This window comes from Genypterus blacodes, unplaced genomic scaffold (genome assembly GCF_046128005.1).
Source record: "Genypterus blacodes isolate CSIRO-AG114 ecotype Tasmania unplaced genomic scaffold, CSIRO-AGI_Gbla_v1 ptg000111l_1, whole genome shotgun sequence".
NCBI classification, from domain to species: domain Eukaryota; kingdom Metazoa; phylum Chordata; class Actinopteri; order Ophidiiformes; family Ophidiidae; genus Genypterus; species Genypterus blacodes.
Window position 1 is genome coordinate 4,848,015 of NW_027466915.1, and position 18,381 is coordinate 4,866,395.

Sequence of the window (18,381 nt, forward strand, 5' to 3'; positions counted from 1 at the left end):
CCACTGTTCACATGTTCAGCTTTCATTATACACACTTATTAATCTTCTTTCTTTTTCAGCAATAACAGACAGTAATTTAAATTACAAACATGTAAAAACAATTGTGTTGGTTGATTGTTCATTGGTTTCCTTAATATAGCATAAACAGTAAATGATAGCGAAGACAACAGCCTCACAGAATACAGCAGCAGCTGCCGGCTGTCATATCTGGTACAGTATGGTTGAAGAATGGTTGGTGTCTTCTGAGATGGTCCAGGTTTTGCTGTTGGACCTGCTTCTTTCTTTTTCCTGTTCTTCGTTCTTTCTTTCTTTCTTTCTTTCTTTCTGTGGACCAAAAAGCGTGGATTGGCAGCTGGTAGCCAAAAAATTGCCCATATGTCTTGTTTCTTCCTTGTTACTGATAGACTTCAATCATCCAATCCACCAAACAACACCAAACAAGAGTCAATAGCAACAGCAGAATCAGCTGTTTGGCATTGGCAGAGAAGATTTGGCAAATTTTTCATGAGGGCAACCTTCATACTCAGCTGTGCTGCACATCCCACAAATGCATGTTCCTTACAAATGGGGAACCATTTATAAGGGAACTAAACAGGCTCTCCAACGGTATAAAATGTATTGCCAAGAAGCATTGTTACAATAGAGAAATAATCTACCAAACACAACTTTCCGAACTTTTTGTTCGATGTTTATATATAAAAAGATGTGGACAGGTAAGGAAATGAAAGCAGCTGTACCGCTCTAACCTGCAGCTGAATGAGCTCTCTTCACACCAGGAGTCTAAAAGTTTAAATAAATACAGTATATTGATTCTGCAAACAAAATGTATAACCTTATGTAAACAAAACTGAACACCTGAACTCTGACAGCTGTGCTTGAGCCCTAGAAGAGTTGGAACAGAAAGTTCCAAGTATAACCTGAAGAGAGGGTCACAGGTTTCCAAGCAACAATTCCACTTCAGAGAACAAATGAAATGCTGCAAATGCACAAACAATCATCAGGTGACTAATGAACTAATTAGGTGGTTTCACATTATATAGCTATATTAATGCCATTGAGGAAGCCAATATGGAACGAAACACTGATATCTATAAACTGTTCAGTATATGGAATGCAACGCTGGCATATATGGAATGGAAGATGTCTTAAGACTCCAGGTTTAGGAGTTTTTTTCCCCCCATCATCAGGATGAATTGAGGATAACAGACCTAGATTATGCAAGCGTACAATGCATAGATTCATTCAAATTAAATTTCAAAGCAATATACAGAAAATACAGAGAATGAATAATATAATAGTTACCCTCAGGCTCAGCAGCAGCTGATACAGGCCCATACACTGCAAGGCCTGCTCACTATTTACAATAATTGAAATTAAAATCTTGTAAAATGATGAAATGAATTATTAAAATAAATGTTGCCAGAACACAGGAGATCAAACATAACAACCTGAAGTTTACACAAGTAAAACAACAAATATCACAGGTTCAAAAGTTCAAAGAATTTTAATCACATGCCAACATACGGGTCCACAAATCATTATTAATTAAATGGTTGCTTTTGTGATCGTTTAATGAATAGAAATTGTAAAAAAAGAAATGTCGTAGCAACATTTTGTATAATGATAATAGGATTAAAATGTCAGGGCTTCTTCCGTAACACAGAAGGAATGTTCAACGACTGTAGTGCCTGAGGCAAGGTTCAAACAAACATGGTTGTTCAGGTTTATAAGTGGAGAGCTAGCATGAATCTCTCCCTTTTTGATGCACGGATGACATAGTTGGTACTGGTGCAGGACATGCAAGTGGAGGAACACTCACAAGGACTGCAAGAGACAAACAAATACGGTTTTGCTGTCATATCTCCTCCCAGACGAACTGATGGGCCACTGCAGCACACTCGCTTTCTTTACTGGAGATCCAAATTCAACACTGCAGAATGCAACGCCTGCAGATACACTGTGGAAGAGACAAACAGGTTTGTATGTTATTTGATGTCAGTGACAAGTCGTCTGCGGCTTTAAAAGCTATATGTGTAAACAGTGTGCTAACTGTTCACAAAGGTCGACATACATATGTTAATTAGCAGACCACATTCCCATTACATTCCCAGAGAGTTCACATGTTTAGGGGAAGGGTTATGGGACATGTAGCTGAAAAAAGGAATTAGGTACGCCTATTCAATATGGAATGAATGTCAGAAATGTCGTTAGAGGTGCCGGAGGAAGGCTGGTTTGTGTTTGTGCTGTGTGTACCCTTTGGATTGTTGTGGAAGGTGCAGTTATTAGCACAGGTGTCAGGGTGGGAGTCCCAGAAGGAGGAAGCGCAGTAGCAGAGAGGAGGGAGATCCAGCTTCTCGAGAGAAACTCTCATCTTAATCTGAGCTCTCAAAGCCATCATCAACCTGCACACAAGGTCACACAGACAACACTGAAACTGAAATACAGGATGCTTTCTGGAACAATCTTTAGTGGAGAAGGGTTAGAACACCACATGGCCACCACATGCTAAACAGTTCATTCCCTTTTTGGTGGGGATTGTCTTGCTTTGATTTCTCTATTGCACCTGTTGTCACTTTCATTTGCACCAAAGCAGGATAAATTGATTCACAGGCACGTGTGCTTCCACAATGGGCAGAATGATTTCCCTGAAGTTCAACTGACCTGGTGTTATACTGTGACAAAGTGTTCCCTTTATTTTCAATGCATGGTGTAGGTCCATAGTGAGTTCTCAGTCACAAACGAGTTGTGTGATTGATGGACATTGAAACCTTTACAGATGTACAAGATCAAATCAAACTAATCTTTTGCGTTTCAAAATCACAGTAACTAAGTAATAACAGTTAAGCTCCAGCACTCCAACTGGTTGAATTACCTCACAGCTTCTTTCTCTTTATCTGTTTTGTTTGGCCTCTGCTGCTCCTCAGCTTTCTCCTCCTCCTCTTCCTCCTCCTCGACCCTGAGTCGCTCCAAAATCAGCAGCTCTCTCTCCTCTATTTTTCTCCGGGCCTCTGTGGACTGATACAGCCCCTCCAGCTTTTTTTCTTCTTTTTGTCTAATCTGTTCTTTTTCCCCTTTGATCCTTCAGTGAAGACAAAGACGTTACAAAGATATTTAGTTGATGATTCAACATTGTATTGATGTGTATGTAGTTCAGTATATATAATAGTGCGGGGGGGGGACACAACAAAAAAAGAATCAAATGTAATCAGCATTTTAAGACAGCTGAGATAGTGAGCACACTTCCCTCACACACAGACAAACACTCCAACAGCATCATTCATCAGGAGATTCACAGCAGCCAGAAGAGGAAGTGAGAACATGAGAAAATGTGTCACCTCGCCGTCCTCTTCAGGTGTTTCCTGTGGCATTTGTTCTCCTTCACTTGCTCTCTCTCCATGTTCATGAAGTGACGGCGGTGCATCAGGAAGTGAGACTGATGGACAGACAGAACACTTAAACACATCTGTAACACCGTTTCTATTCTTTTGTTTCTATTTCTACGTCAATGCTTCACCTGCCGCTAGTCTGAAGCTGACCTGTCTTTTCTCCTGGTCTTGGTCTGTCAGTGGCCAGAGGACCTGCAGGACTCTAGGACAAGAATCAGACGGAGGTTCTTCAATATTGTTCAATTCCAGGCCTCTCATCTGAAACATACAGATTCCATAATGATAATTAAAATAATACAAATAAGCAATAAATATCATTGACATTACTGCTCCCACAAATGATGTAGGTACTGCATTTCATGAACGTCAATCAATCTACTGCTTCAAAAAGAGAGAGTAGAGTTAGTGTCAAATATAAAAGAGAGGTAAAGCTTTAACAGCATGTACATTATCAGTATGGCACAGTTTTATAATGTGTTATTCTGTAGACATTTAAGTATGAGATGAGTAGATTGATGATTCAGCTGGCAGATCATTGAGGTGGTTTGAAAGGATTACAAGGTCATCAATATGTCACACACACACACCGAGGGAGGAGGCCAATTGCCACTCCTGAGTGCTGGGTACTCATTAATATTCTGCTGGATGAGGGGACAATCATGTTGACTGGTATGGAGAGGATCATCTCCTTGTTCCTCCTCTTCAGCCTGAGTGCAGAGGAAAATGATTTTATTGAAGTCTGACGTTGCAACAGCCTATCATTGCAGTGGTTGCTGAAAACAGGAACGCGTCTGGGACACAAGCACTCACATGTCTAGTTACAGAGACGTTCCACTGGCCTCCGGGAAGGTCCGATATCGTTTCCCCATCTGGGATCATCCGGCATGCAGCCAGTCTGTCTCTGACCTGCCTCATGTCTTTACTGGTCTGGAAAATAATTCATCATCGTCACATTATTCACTCACACAAGGAAAGAATGGATTTGTTTTATCAACACACTGCAGAATTCCACACTGCATACTGACAATGAGGACTGAAACTGAAAGCTAATAAAGCTTAATGCAGACGTACCGAGTGTCAAGTCACTCTAACACTATAGCCTGTTGTCGTAAACCCTGCTGTGATCATTGGTAAAGAGATATGTTGATGAAAGATCACGCTGACAGCTAGTTTGGTTCATAAATACATAAACAGAAGTTAGATAAGCTGATATTTTATTATTATGCTTGTGAATTAATCTAATGACAAAAAAGAAAAGTAGCCATCAGGATCTCGTGGGACCCCCAATACAACACATCTCCTTCAAACTGTCTGGATGAAATTGTCGATTGAGGCCTGTGAGATATTCTCTCTCGTCAACAGCTGTATGAAGTTGTTAGATATTGGTGGGAACTGAAGCATGCTGTTGTATCTGTTCAGTCCAGCTCAATGGGTGACATGTCTGGCCAGTATGCGGGTCAGGGAAGAACTGGGACATACAGCTTCAAGGAATTGTGTACAGCAGTGATTTTCAACCACTGTGCCACGACCATGAGAGATGGTCAGGTGTGCCATGGGAAATTATCCAACTTCACTTAATTAGCCCAAAGACATATTATTTAGTTACTGCAAATAATTTGCCATGGTTGTGCGTCTGTGCCTGCTATGTAGTGACTGGCGAAATAATTGGATACTCTTCCGTGTGTACCGACCAGTGGGTGGCAGTAGCGTAATAATGACCTTGTTAATTTAAGACAATAGAATTAGTGATGCGTGCGAGAGGCGTCGGTGACAAGACATAGAGTGATGGATAAATATTTGAAAAGGAAAAAAGAAGACCCCAAACTGGGCACTGGACAAAATCCTAACCCAGATGAAGAGAGTAATAGGAATGGTGATCTAAAGAAAGCAAATACCTAAAATAGAGCGAAAGATATCTTTTGTTTGCATATACTTTCACCGAGCATCCTGATGCACCGACCCCGTTATGCTTGGTGTGTGAAGCTTAACAGTGTCATGGTACCAAGCAAGCTTAAACGCCATTGCCAAGCAAAACACCGTTCTCCCAACGGTGTCTGGGAGAGCTCTCAAAGCTAGCTACTTAGTAGCCAAATCGAAAAAGCCAAACACTGTGGCAGAGACATTAATACTACCTGCCTGCAAAGCCATTATAACTGAGTGAGTATAAATAAATTGAGAGAACATTGACTCATTGTCATTGGGTTAGGGTTATGTGTCATTTTGTAACACTTTTGGTTGGAAATGACTCAGGATTTTTTAAATGTAAAAACATGTGCCTTGGAAAAACACTGGTGCACAGATCGTTGCATTGTCACGCTGAAACATCAGGTGATGGGAGAGGATGAATGCTACAGCAAAGGCCCTCAGGATCTCAGCACAATGTCTGCGTCTATTCAAATTGCCATGGATACAATGCATTCGAGTTTGCTGCCCATACCATAACCCCACCCCCATGGGTCACTCTGTACACAAAGTTGACATCAGCAAAGCGCTTCACTGTTGGGACAGTATCATCACACCAGATAATGAAATCAATAAAGCGACCTAACCAACGCGACGCAAAACCCTGATCTCAAAATGATCGGCACAATGATCAGCCGTAACACCACGCACATATGGAATCAATTTGCAATCATACCATGATCATTTTGAAGCTGGAAGTATCCCTAAAAAGAATCTCAGACTGCATTTAGATCCACACTTGTTTTAGAGATGTTGCGCAGAGACCGGCCTAGTGATGCGAAAAGTTGGCCAGTCCCTATGTGTGAATAGAACTCCCCCGCCTAAACTGACTTGATCAAAAAATGTAATACATGCTTTCAAAAGGCGCTATGATGATGATGATGAGCCCCAATCGGCTCGTTGTTTTGCGTGGGCCCTATGAAAGGATGATGTCACCACAGCAGCCCCTCACACAGGCCTGACACAGAGGCCCTTCAGTGCAAGAAATCTGTGATCACTGCCTTCCAGAGAAAAACAAGTTATAAATAAATAAGTAGATAAATGTAGGTCTTGTGATGTGTCTCCATGCAAATCTGGGCTATTTTGGAGAGGTTTAGCACACAAGAGGGTGAAAGGGGATACTTTGGAGTAAATGCCTCTCAGAAATCCTGTCGTTTTACCAATTTTGGAACAGAGCTGATCAGGAGGTTTTGGAGGACAAATCTATTCACTTTAAAGAGTTTATATTATCAGTCATGTGGAAGGTTACCGATTTAAAACATTTTTATTATTATAGAATAATAAATGTATGATTGACTATGTTTAATATAACGGTATAAGTGCCTGCTTTCCTCTTTAGCTTTGCTGTGTTTATGTAGTTATAAGCCTAAAAACAAGAACAAAACACAGGCAGGACTCAGCACCATGTTATGCCACACCTGTGCAGGAGACCGCTTCTCAGAATTACAGAATTACAGCAACTGAAGAAGTGGAGAAACACATTCCTCACTTGCGTGTTTGCAGCTCCTCCCAAAGTCCATTCAGCTCGTCATGTCACCTCACCACAGATATTGTCAGCATTAAAATCTGTGTAATGTGCAAGTGGTGATGAGTTGATTGCCACAGAAGTGAAGAAATCAAGATGTTTAGTTTCATTTCACTTTGTTTAAAAGTCGGTAATATTTGTAGTGGGAAATAAACTTAAGATTTTGTTTCTTCCTTGTTTCTGTATTTTCTCATTGCATGCTGAGAGAGTGAAGTGGAGAGCAGCTGGGTGTAAAGAGTGTGCCCTTGTATCGGGGAGGGCTGTTAAAGCAACCAGGGTGCTACCTAAACGTGATAAATATAAAAGAAAACTATAAATGTTGTGACTTTGATCACAAATATCCCCCGAAAGATTTGTGAAATCCTGAAGGGACTGGTTTATGACATCATGAATGATGTCACAGTTGACACAGTCTACTTCGAGAACATGTGGAGAACATTGCATCCTGCTGAAGAACAACTGCAAAGTGCCAGAACAAATCTCCAAAGTCAGTTAACAATGAGGTAATGTGAATGCTACTTCATGTATAGCTAGAGGCTGGGTGTAGAGGTAACGGGTAGGACTGGGATGAAAATATCAACGGGAGAATTTACGGGAGGGTCTGCGGGACAAACTAGAGCGTGTCTGTGTGTCATTTGACTGATTGAGGACTTGAGCTAAGCGCCATTCCTACAAATACCGACCATGACAGAAATCATGAGCTTCCTTTCACTTTCAGGCGGCAGTTCCCTGTCAAGCTGGCTTTCACAGTCACCCCAACAAAGGTCAGGGTCAAGAAAATGAGCGTGTTGGCATCTGCCTTCCTCAGCCTGTGTTCCCTCACGGCCATGCAGCTCTACTCAAAAATGAGACAGAAGAGGCCGTTTCTCAAATGTATCACTGCATCCTGGATCTAGGGGACCAATCTAACTCGAAAATAAAGGCTGCTTGAACTCCAACTAGACACGGACTGGTGGGAGGAAGTCATACGCAAACTCCACACTGTCTCGTCCTGTGTTCTTCTCACACTCGTATATTCATTCAACTTGGTCCACTTCTCCAAATCGAGACTGAAATGTACACAGAGCTGGGGGCAAATGGAGATGGGGTGTTTGAACCCAGATTGCAATCTCAGCTACATGTTTTTATTCTGCCCCAGGTTACACAATTACTGGTCTGGTTACTTTACCACAATGTCCACCATATCTGGAAAGCAGTTTCAACCTTCTCATATCACCATCTTCAGAAATCCATGTCACCCAAACACTGCGCAAATAATGATCCCTTTCACATCTCTGCTTGCTAGACAGTGCGTTCTTTTGCAATGGGACAACAGTGATGTCATCTCAAACTCTGCGATTACATCATTGTGTCATTTCTATATAACCTTTTCTGGCTGTGGCTATTTGCTGTCGCTCTGTTTGTCATTCCATTGTCTTAATCAATATGAACATTACACAGCCTGGTTCTCTTTATGCTTTTAGTCCTCTTATTTCTTCTCTCTCTCTGGGACGGGGGGACCTCTCACCTCCTGAGAGTTGGTCTCCATCGTCACCCTTCGTCTTGGGACATCTCTGTGAAAGCCCTGACAATCAGGATGGATACTAGGATTGTGCAGCTCCCTCTGTGGAGAAGCAGAGAGCGGCTCCTGCTCAGCATGTTGGGCTTGCTGGATTGTCCTTCCACATTCCACCTGACAACACATAACAATCAGAGTGTTTACCTGCACTAAAACTTCAACTACACTGCAAATAAGGACAATTTTCCGAACATCATATATACGGGATAATGTATATATTTAATGTGTTAATGCTCAAAGCAACATACGTGGATTCTGTGATTGTGAATCTTTTTTCCCCAGGTATGTATTTGTCTTAATCCAAAGGCTGTGGTTGCATAACAAGTCATGTATACTTGCAGTACAGACAGTATTGAGTGCATTGAAATGGAGTGAACCTCTAAGTTGGTTTGATGTTGTGACTGTAGCTCCATTTACCATTTTGCCACTTCTTGCCAGCTCGATTTTCTTGCTGAACTGAGCCTGCTGTGCCAGACGACACCGCACTTTGTCTTGAAATCGCAGAAGGTTCTGTTCATTCTCCCTCATCTTCTCTGCCTGCAGCTCCTCTGTTTGTGATGCCAGGGCCTATGTGAAGAAACAAAGAGGCATTTATTAAAATGATAAACTCAAATAAGCTCTAGCTTGTGAAATGGAGGGGTCGCAGGTTTGAGTCCCCATATGGACCAAGCGTGGGCTGGCAGCTGGAGAGTCTCTAGTTTGCCTCCGGGCACTGCAGGGGTGCACTTGAGCAAGGCCCTGAGGCCCCAAACTGCTCCAGGGGCACCAAATCATGGCTGCCCTGCACCCCCTCTGTAATGCATGTGCGTGTGATATGTGTGTGTGTGATATGTGATCTGATATGTGAGAAGAATTGATGTGTGGTAACATTATATCGAATTGCATTTGATTTGACAAATTCCATGCAATTCCATGCAAATGTGTCCCTTTTGACAAAGGGAGCCTTTTGCTCCAAGTAGACACTTTTTTAAACATTTCATTCAATGACTTTAGTGTAGGGGTGGCGAACCCGCGGTTCCCCCCCTCCTCAGACGTGCGCAGCGCAGAAATGTTATTGTGTGTTTTGGCTCTTTGAGCTGGACGCCGGACGGGTTAGCCCCCCCTGCTTTAGTGTTATTCCCTGCACAGCAGACATATTCAAAAATGACTAAAAAGCGCCCTCTACGGGTGAAGAAGCAGGTTCAAGCCTCAGTTATGACCTCTTGTGCTCTCTCTTTAAAGACTCACATTGTGTTACTGTTCTCTTTATTCTATACAGGGGGAGACAACTTCATTTAGCCTCAAAAGTGACTCACGGAAGGATGCTGCAGGAAGTCCAGCCCGCCCTCCACCCAGGCTCCCACCGCCACCACAGCCTGGGTTCTCTCGGCCAGCACATTAATCCCGCCGGTGGCCCGGTGCTTCTGCTCGCTGCGTCTTACCGCAGAAACACCGCTAACCCGGCTAGCTCTCATTAGTGACAGGTAGGTCTCCTTGCTCAGACTAGTACTACTACTACTTATGTTATGTTGTAGTATACATACAGTATACTGTAATGCCAAACAAATGCGTCTCACAAGCCGATAACGAACAGCAAGACTGACGTTGAACGAGAAGGAAATGGAGGATCGTAGAGTGACCGTTGAACGGCGGTTATCTTTGCCTCAGCTCGGCAAACATGTCGGTTTGTTTGAGGTTCGCTCACTTTTCTAGTTTGTTGTAGTTGGCAAACAGCTTGTTGGACGCAATACTGACACCATCTGGACGGGAGTGTGAACTACGGATGGGTGATGACGGAAAAACGAAGTAATCTGACCAGGCAGACCAGGGGTCAGCAACCTTTACAAGCAAGTTTTTCGGTCATTTTGACCAAAGAAACTGTCTGCAGCATATTTGAGCCTTATGATGAAGGAAACACCGCCTATTAAGTCTAAATCAACATTGCGAATCATTGTAAATGAGCATCCAATACAATGTTTGACCACATGTGACATACATGATTATTTGGTGCTTTAACTCAATAGCATTTCAATTACAATACTACCATATTTTGCATTTATGAACTTTCAGAACTATGACAAAGTAAACTTCAAAAATAATGTAATAGTGAAGTGGATAAGTTGTGTTCTGTCCGGCCCGTTAGAGCTCATATACCTGCACAGCAGCTCTGTCTGCTCCATGCCCTTCACATCCTCATCACAGGTTACTGAGTCTAAAGGAGCTGAACTGATGTCCTCCATTAGCAGACTGCTGATTTGTTACCAGTTTCATGTCTCTGTCCCTGACAGTCTTTGCAGTGAAGAGGCAAGTTCTCTGAACTATTCGTTGTCCACTATCCTCTGTCTGTGGCGGCTCCAAGAAATAAAATCGACACAGTAATAAGATTCAAGCAAATGGTTATTTATTAAAATGTGACATCATTTTACCATATTAACATAAATCTACACAACAAAGTGTAAAATATCAACAATGTCAGATATACAGATTACTCTGAATGTCTGTGACTTTGACAAACTTGCAGTTGGCATTTGCATTTGGAGACGGGTCCAACTGCGAACAGAAAAGAAGAACATCCAATTAGAACACACAGCCCAACTAGTTTGAAAGCATATCCATGTGCAATACCTTTGAAAGATTTCTGCTCTTTTTAGTTTTTACATTTGCATTTAGATTTCAATGCTGGAAAATATTTAGAAATGTATCTGCATCTGGGTCTTAGTAACAGGTGCATATACCTGCAAACTCAAGAGCAGTGAAAAAGGCTACAAGGTACAAAGACAAACTCTGTAGGGGGCTCTGGGGGTATGTGGCCCCAGATTCATTTGTTTTTTTTGGTTTTAACACAAAATACTGTGTTGTGGTGCACTCTGAGATGAGAATACAAAGCAAACACATGCTCAGAGTTTATTATATTATTATTATACATATTATATTCATTTAAATCCTTTAAATACATGAAAATACATTACAAAGTTGTTATAGATAACAGACTGGGAAATCCTGGGAACGTTCTGCTGTCCCAATCCCACTTGTGGCAGCTAAAGCCGAAAAATGACACAGGTAGTTGCGTTGCATTCCTTTCCCTACATCAGTGGTTCTCAGACTGTGGTACGAGCTCCCTGTAGTGGTACACCGAGGAATCATATAAAGATATCTGAACCATGAGATAATTGAAATGCCACTTAAAATAAGTTTAGCCTTTCAGAAATGTTTGTGCAAACGTCAACTATTAGCTGTTAGCTAAAGGCTTAACTTAACTGTGACGGCAAGATGGTAAGCGGAGATAGTAAAAAAATAAAGTATGAGCGGTCCAAACTAAAGTCGCATCTCAAACAACCAAACAACCAAACACACAGTGCTGAAAGACAAACCAGTGGATTTTTTTGTACATAAATGTGATGAACTGAGGCAGTCTAAATGCACGATTCAGTTCTGTGGTACACCTGTGGTTAAAGCACAGGAGGCGTCCTCCGCAAAGCGAAAGCCAGTAAACCGTACACAATTGGTGAACAGTTAGTTAGTTATAAATAGTTGCCAAAATGCTGTGTTTGAAGTACAGTTCTTTGTGTTTTTTACTGAAATGCAGTTGTTATTAATGTTCTGTGTGTGTGTGTGTGTGTGTGTGTGTGTGTGTGTGTGTGTGTGTGTGTGTGTGTGTGTGTGTGTGTGTGTGTGTGTGTGTGTGTGTGTGTGTGACCTGTATGGACTTGGCGAGCCTGGATAGTATTGGCTTGTATGTCTCCATGGTGATTTGGTCAGGGCCGATGACATCACTGTAACACTGGTAGGTGACAGCGGGGATGCAGTGGACCTGGCAGTGACTGAGTACTGTTGAAACATACAGACAAGAAAATGGAAGTGGAGATGCATAAGGGACTGCTCAATAATGAGTGACATGCTGTGTTTAAAGCATCAGTTCAGTTAACAATACTATTAGTAATGCCTTAAAGAGCTAAATAACACAACAACTACAATTCTGCAAACAGTACAGAACATAAGGAGTGAAAAAGGAGACCGTCCGTAAAAGGGCATCAACCCAGGAGCAGGGCTGGTATCTGCACCTTTGTGCGAGGAAGAACAGGAGGAGCACTACCAGAGCTCTTCAAAATTATCTACAGCAGGCTAGTGGTGTGCATGTTGTAGGAGAAAGAAAGCAATACTTTGTTGGGGAACCACCTCCCAATGGGTAAATTAATTGATGAATTTGGGAGGAAAGTAATCAAACCCAAATTTATTCAATTAAGACATGTTATGAGTTGCTGTGATGAAATTCAAGTCAGTTAGATCAGTAAGTTAGATTTTTCGTGCGTCAAAACTTAGAAAAGTGTTTTGCTGAGACAACACCGTCATCTGGACATGGTGGTAAAACAATAACATGCTGAAAGAGGAAGATGTCGACGATATACCCACTGACCTCTACTCTGTTTGGTATATATCTTAGATCCAATAAATAGCTCAGTAAAAATGCTTAAGTGTACCTGCAGCTGCAAGTCCAGTGACAATGTTGGGTTGTTCCAGTGCCGGGCAGAGGGGCTGACCAATCGACCCTTTGGTGTGAAGAGAACGGAGGAAGGGGGCGGAGCTACAACACAGATAGTCTGCAGTTTTGTACTCAGCTACAGAACTGTCTGACAGTACAGTGACATTCAGCGCCCTCTGCTGGAGGCAGCTGAACACCTAAAAACACACAGAACACATTTGACATCAAGTCACAATATACAAACATACTGCAGAATTGTATTTACATTCACAAGTTTGTTAATTTATTCAGGGATTTGGAGACAAATACTATGAGTTTAAATGCTATGTATCTATCTATATATCCAAAACTAATTAACAGAGACAAATTGTGAAATCTCAGTATTACAGTGTGGCATTTTGGTTGGAAAGGAGCTTAGCACAGACACTTAATCAGTGACAGTTGCTTTATGTTCTCTTATTTGTTGTATTTGTTTAACAGGTGAGTGCTTCAAAAAGTCAAAAGTCCCAAAAATTCACTGAAATTGAATATCAAAATTTAAAAGCTCTGTATCTAAAAGATACAGATAGGAAGGGCCTACTGTAAATCATTGACATACAAAAGATTGCTATCCTATGTTCATTTCAAGCATTTGTTTAGCAAAACCTCTAGAATTCAGTTCTGTACCTCCAAAAGTCAAAATACATTCCCATTCCTACAAAACTGTGAAAGATGTTTGCCATTTCAAATTGACCAATGACATCCTTCTCATTATTACTCGTTTCCAAACTGTGGTACTTTTCCAGGATATTCATGAAAACAGTATCTGGCCAAAATTTCCACTTGTACTCCAAGTCTGCAAACCTATTAGGCTGTTGCTACACACCTTCAGAAATCCCACTGAAATATTTAAATATAATATTTACCTTCTCTGTCCACTGAAAAAGCTGGTCTTCTGCAATGTAGTCAGTCACTTGGCAAACCAAAACCTAAAGAGAAATTCAGCAGAAGTTTTATGTAAGGTTAGTCTAGATTTACTTTGCAGATTAATCAAGACAAATATGAGGAAAAAATAAGTAGTGTAAATAACTAGCCTCAAATGTATGCGGATCATGTGCAAAAAAACACCTCAGGAATGACGTAATTCAACAAAATGACAGACTTTGTTCCCTTTCTAACTGTGTGATCAGAATTTCGAGTGTAAGTAAGGATTCGATCACAAAGCTGCTAAGAGATAACATGTCCGGACAATGAAAGCAAATAGCAGAATAATCAGGAGTGTAAAGAATGTTTTTAAGCTTTTAGACTTATTTAGGACATAACAAGGGCACAGACATTGTTTTTTATGCACTGGAAGTATTTGGCATTCACTTACCAGGTCCATAGACCTTTGAATGGAAACTTATTGAACACTGAGCTATTGCTTCAACAGTGCAAAGATGGAGGTTTTAAACACCATAATTCTCAAATAAAATGATGTGACGCTATAATGATGCTAACCCCTTATAAAATCTATTATTACAAATACACTTTTTCTTTACAATGCCCTACATCATCTCAGCTTCACATCAGTTAGAACTGATGTTTCAGGGTCAGGTGGAGTAGGTGATGGGGGGGGGGGGGGGGGGGGGGGGGGGGGGGGGGGCTTCTCCACAGGATTAGCCCGGGGTTCTATAAAGGTCCATACAAAGGCCTATGGACCTGGTAGGTCAACACCAAATATCTCCAGAATGCTCAAACTAACAAAAAAACAATGCAAGTAAGCTAGTTTGCACAAATCGTCTTCACTTTCAGGCCTTTACTTAAATGAATAGCAGCAGATTTGTGAGTAACATCAACCACACTGGCCAATCAGCTTCTCCTGTCACAGTCTTGGGCAGGGGAGCAGTGAAGATATTTACAGTTTTGCAAAAGGAATTCACATTTCTCAGTAAAAAATGTTTGCTACCCTGCTTCCACTACACCTCAATGGCTCCATAAGCCAAACATCACTTTAGTTAACTTCATTTCAAGTCAATTTTACTGCCATTGCCCTTGACCAAGGCAAGCACCGTAAGCCCTGGGGCTGGTCCACTGGCAGGTCCCTGGGAATTCACAAAGGGAATTAATAAAGGGTAACTTTAATCTCTCTCAGTTGCTTAATATAGATGAACTTAATTTTCATGGCTATGGAGAAGAGCATAAACCTTTGAGGGAGCAAATGTGCTGTGCTCTTCATAATGTATTCTGTGTATACAAACTTTCTGTTGAAAGTGCTGGCATGGTGCTGGTTACCTGGGAGACATATTTTTAACTGCTTTGTTAGTGACTCACAGATGGGTTGTCCTTGAGTCTGTAGATCACACATGCCGATTCCTCATCGTTTTGCTTGGCAACAGCCCGACTCCTCTCATTCCACACTGATGCATGTCCCACTGCATCCCGCTTTGCAGAGTTGAGCACATATACGGACACAAACCCTAGTGAGGACAGATTGTGTCAGTATTTCCACATTAATGTTACATCCCCATATAACATTAACAGTGCCATCAAGTTCGATTATCTTTTCTTTTTCGTTTGATTTTTGTTTCGTGTAGTGATTTAAAAAAATTGTAAATGGGACAAATTGTTCATTACTATCAGTTTGCCTAAAGCAGAACTCCCTCCCGCTGTCCAGACTGACAGAAAGGAAGGCACTACGGTTAAGACGCTGGACTCAGAATGCGGCCGTGTATGAACCCAAAGTTGGGTGTGTTGGTAAGTGCAGACTGCTGTCAAGCTGCCAGATGTCGGTGTCCACTTACTGGCAGCATTGTGGCCCACAGCAACAATCAGGTCTGAGCACTGCAGCTTGTTTCCACACTTCAGTGACTCCGAGACTTCAGGGCTCCACTGCAGCTGAACCTCTCTGATATAAAACAACAAGAACAAGCAAATCACAAATAAGAACAATATTAATGGTGAATAACTGTCACTAAACTGCAGTTTTTATGACACAAATTCAATACTACATACAATGGCAAATTGAAATTAGTGTGTGTGTGTGTGTGTGTGTGTGTGTGCATGATCATGACAGATCCCAAGCAGCTAACCTTATCCAAGTGAGCTGCCAGATGATGTACCGCTCTTGGTAACATTATGTATTATAACGTTATTGCTGAGAAACTTTCCACTTAAACTTAATATTTAGTTTCTCCTTTGACACAAATGACTGGTAATACAGTGATGCAGCTGCAGGTCAAGCAACACACAGCACTCCAGCTACCTCCAGTGAAACGCAGCCTGCAGCAGGTGAGTTCAGTTCATTGTATGTTACAGCTGCAGTTATATTACTAATATCAAATGTGACACATTCCTGCTATTTTTGTATGTTGTGTCGGAATTTATGAATCATTGTGCATCCTTACAAAGGATTAATAACTATACTGCATGGATGTTTGGACTGCCTGCAGGTGAAGGCACGAGATACATTGCTAGCACTCTACAGCCTACAGACACCCCATCATGTGGGAAATAGCATATGACTCTATCGAGGCAGCACCTATAGGTCCTGCTGACTGACCAGTCCTGTCTGATATGGTGAGGAAGGCTGAGTAACCAAAGAGTAAAATCAGATTTGACCAAATCCTAATCTCGCCTATGACACAGTGTGATCACTTACAGTAAACATTCCTCTTTAGACCAGGGTTTTACATACAATGCCACAGACCGTTAAGTTTAAACCCTTTCCATGCTATGTTTCTTTGAAAGAACTTTTGCCTAATCACTTCCTGTTTTCATGGTAGCTGGCTAATACTCTTACCTCTTTTCTTCCAGTTCCCTTCGGATTTGCTCATCTTCTTCAGTTTCATCCACGTCCTCGCCGTCGTCTTCCACGGCTCGAGAGTAAACGGATAAAACCTCACCGAAAAACGTCGCCATGGTTTCCGTACTGGACGAGCAAGTGAAAATGTTAAGGCTCAACGAGGTTTCAGTACGCCGCCATTTTATTACAACGTCACTTCCGGTGCAGATCCTTCACAGTAATAGCGTATAAACTGCGTTTTCAACCCGTTGTCCGGCAACAAAATATGATCAGTCAATTCATAACACGTGACATGACCATATAGTGAATTCAGGCTACATGATACCAACCCCTTACCCAAACAGTATTTGGACATGAACTTTAATTCACGAAATTTCCTATGCATTATTTAGCCAATAATATTATTTTAGCATATCATTAATATTAACAACACATGCTGTGCAATATATTAAAGCCCAGCTAGTGAGGAGGCTTTAATATTTTGATATGAAGTGTGATTTTATTCTGGAGATGGTCGGGGGATCTTCCTGGGTTATAACTTTATGGTGCTGTTCAAGCCTAATGATCAACCCTAGACCTAAACCTAATCATAACTCTTTTAAAAGCCTAAAAGCCTTGTACTTACTCTTTCACACCCAGCCTGAATAATTTTGTGGCCCGTTCTATTTGTTATTGTGTAACAAATAGGCCGGTACACTACATTTTTTAATGTACTTTACTAGATACAATCAATCTTTCTCTAGCAACAGACTATGTACCACTGTCCTTGTAATTAAACCACTTCTTAAAAACCTAATCTTGATCCAGGCTTTTTGGCCTACTACAGGCCCATATCTAACGCTCCCCTTCTCTCCAAGATCCTCGAAAAAGCAGCTGCCAATTGGCTGTGTGACTTTCTACATGACAATAGTTTATTCCAGGTTTTTCAGTCTGGATTTAGAGTGCAAGTCACAAATGACCTCTTCAATGCATCAGACTAAGGACTTCTCTCTGTGCTTGTCCTTTTAAAACGTGGTGCTGCATTTGACACCATTGACCCCCACATTCTATGACAGAAGGAACTGTATTAAACAGATTTCGCTCCCTCTGCCTCTCTCTCTCTCTCTCTCTCTCTCTCTCTCTCTCTCTCTCTCGCCCTCTTTCTATCCCTCTCTCCCTCCCTCCCTCTCTGTCTCTCTCCCTCTCTCCCTCTCTCCCTCCCTCTCGCTCTCCCTCTCTTTCTCTCTTTCTCTCTCGCTCTCCCTCTCTTTCTCTCTTTCTCTCTTTCTCTCTTTCTCTCTTTCTCTCTTTCTCTCTTTCTCTCTTTCTCTCTCTCTCCCTCTCTCTCTCTGTAATGCCCCTTGAGACATTGTATGTGATATTGGGCTATATATACAAATAAAATTGACTTGACTGGACTTCACCCACATACTAATTTAAAAGCCGTCATCAAGAATAGTCATGTCTAAACTTGAGAAAATCAAGTACACTATGAGGGGCCACACTGATAAGTTCTATCAGAGATGGCAACCATTTCTCTCTTACTTCACAGATCTACAGGCTATGCCAGACCAGTGACTGATAAACAGAACACGGAACACTGATTGATAGAAGAAAACATATTGGTAGTGAAGGTCCTGACCCTAACCTCAACCAGCCAAGTCTGATCTAATAGAAACAGTTTGGATTACTACTGTGACTGACAAACACAACAAACAACCAAACACCAGTGATTACAATACACCTGCT

General features: G+C 41.6%; 2 protein-coding genes across 2 annotated transcripts; both read right to left on the bottom strand.

Annotated features, from left to right (window-relative positions):
• Positions 1-1,771: 1,771 nt before the first annotated feature.
• Positions 1,772-10,100, bottom strand: ccdc15 (coiled-coil domain containing 15). The gene is made up of 10 exons (XM_076161402.1): positions 9,727-10,100; positions 8,849-8,998; positions 8,381-8,545; positions 4,197-4,313; positions 3,974-4,093; positions 3,537-3,644; positions 3,336-3,433; positions 2,873-3,079; positions 2,254-2,402; positions 1,772-1,957 (listed from the first exon to the last, which is right to left on the bottom strand). Exons 1-10 carry the CDS (start codon positions 9,883-9,885, stop codon positions 1,908-1,910), a joined length of 1,323 nt encoding a protein of 440 aa, XP_076017517.1. The 5' UTR covers positions 9,886-10,100; the 3' UTR covers positions 1,772-1,907.
• A 691-nt stretch (positions 10,101-10,791) lies between these two features.
• psmg1 (proteasome (prosome, macropain) assembly chaperone 1) lies at positions 10,792-16,854 on the bottom strand. Its single transcript, XM_076161426.1, has 7 exons — positions 16,651-16,854; positions 15,653-15,756; positions 15,183-15,328; positions 13,796-13,858; positions 12,889-13,087; positions 12,108-12,238; positions 10,792-10,960 (listed from the first exon to the last, which is right to left on the bottom strand). The coding sequence occupies exons 1-7, from the start codon at positions 16,767-16,769 to the stop codon at positions 10,883-10,885; spliced, it is 840 nt and encodes a 279-aa protein (XP_076017541.1). The 5' UTR covers positions 16,770-16,854; the 3' UTR covers positions 10,792-10,882.
• Between the last annotated feature and the right edge of the window lie 1,527 nt (positions 16,855-18,381).

What these genes read in the sequence shown, in the direction of transcription:
- psmg1 (XM_076161426.1), bottom strand. Translation starts at nt 16,769, where the DNA reads ATGGCGACGTTTTTCGGTGAGGTTTTATCCGTTTACTCTCGAGCCGTG. An exon ending in TGTGGGCCACAATGCTGCCA is followed by an intron (nt 15,329 to 15,652) that starts GTAAGTGGACAC and finishes TGTCCTCACTAG; the next exon opens with GGTTTGTGTCCGTATATGTG. An exon ending in GACTCAAGGACAACCCATCT is followed by an intron (nt 13,859 to 15,182) that starts GTGAGTCACTAA and finishes ATTTCTCTTTAG; the next exon opens with GTTTTGGTTTGCCAAGTGAC.
- ccdc15 (XM_076161402.1), bottom strand. Translation starts at nt 9,885, where the DNA reads ATGAGAGCTAGCCGGGTTAGCGGTGTTTCTGCGGTAAGACGCAGCGAG. An exon ending in ACGTCTCTGTAACTAGACAT is followed by an intron (nt 4,094 to 4,196) that starts GTGAGTGCTTGT and finishes CTCTGCACTCAG; the next exon opens with GCTGAAGAGGAGGAACAAGG. An exon ending in AAAGAGAAAGAAGCTGTGAG is followed by an intron (nt 2,403 to 2,872) that starts GTAATTCAACCA and finishes CCTTGTGTGCAG; the next exon opens with GTTGATGATGGCTTTGAGAG.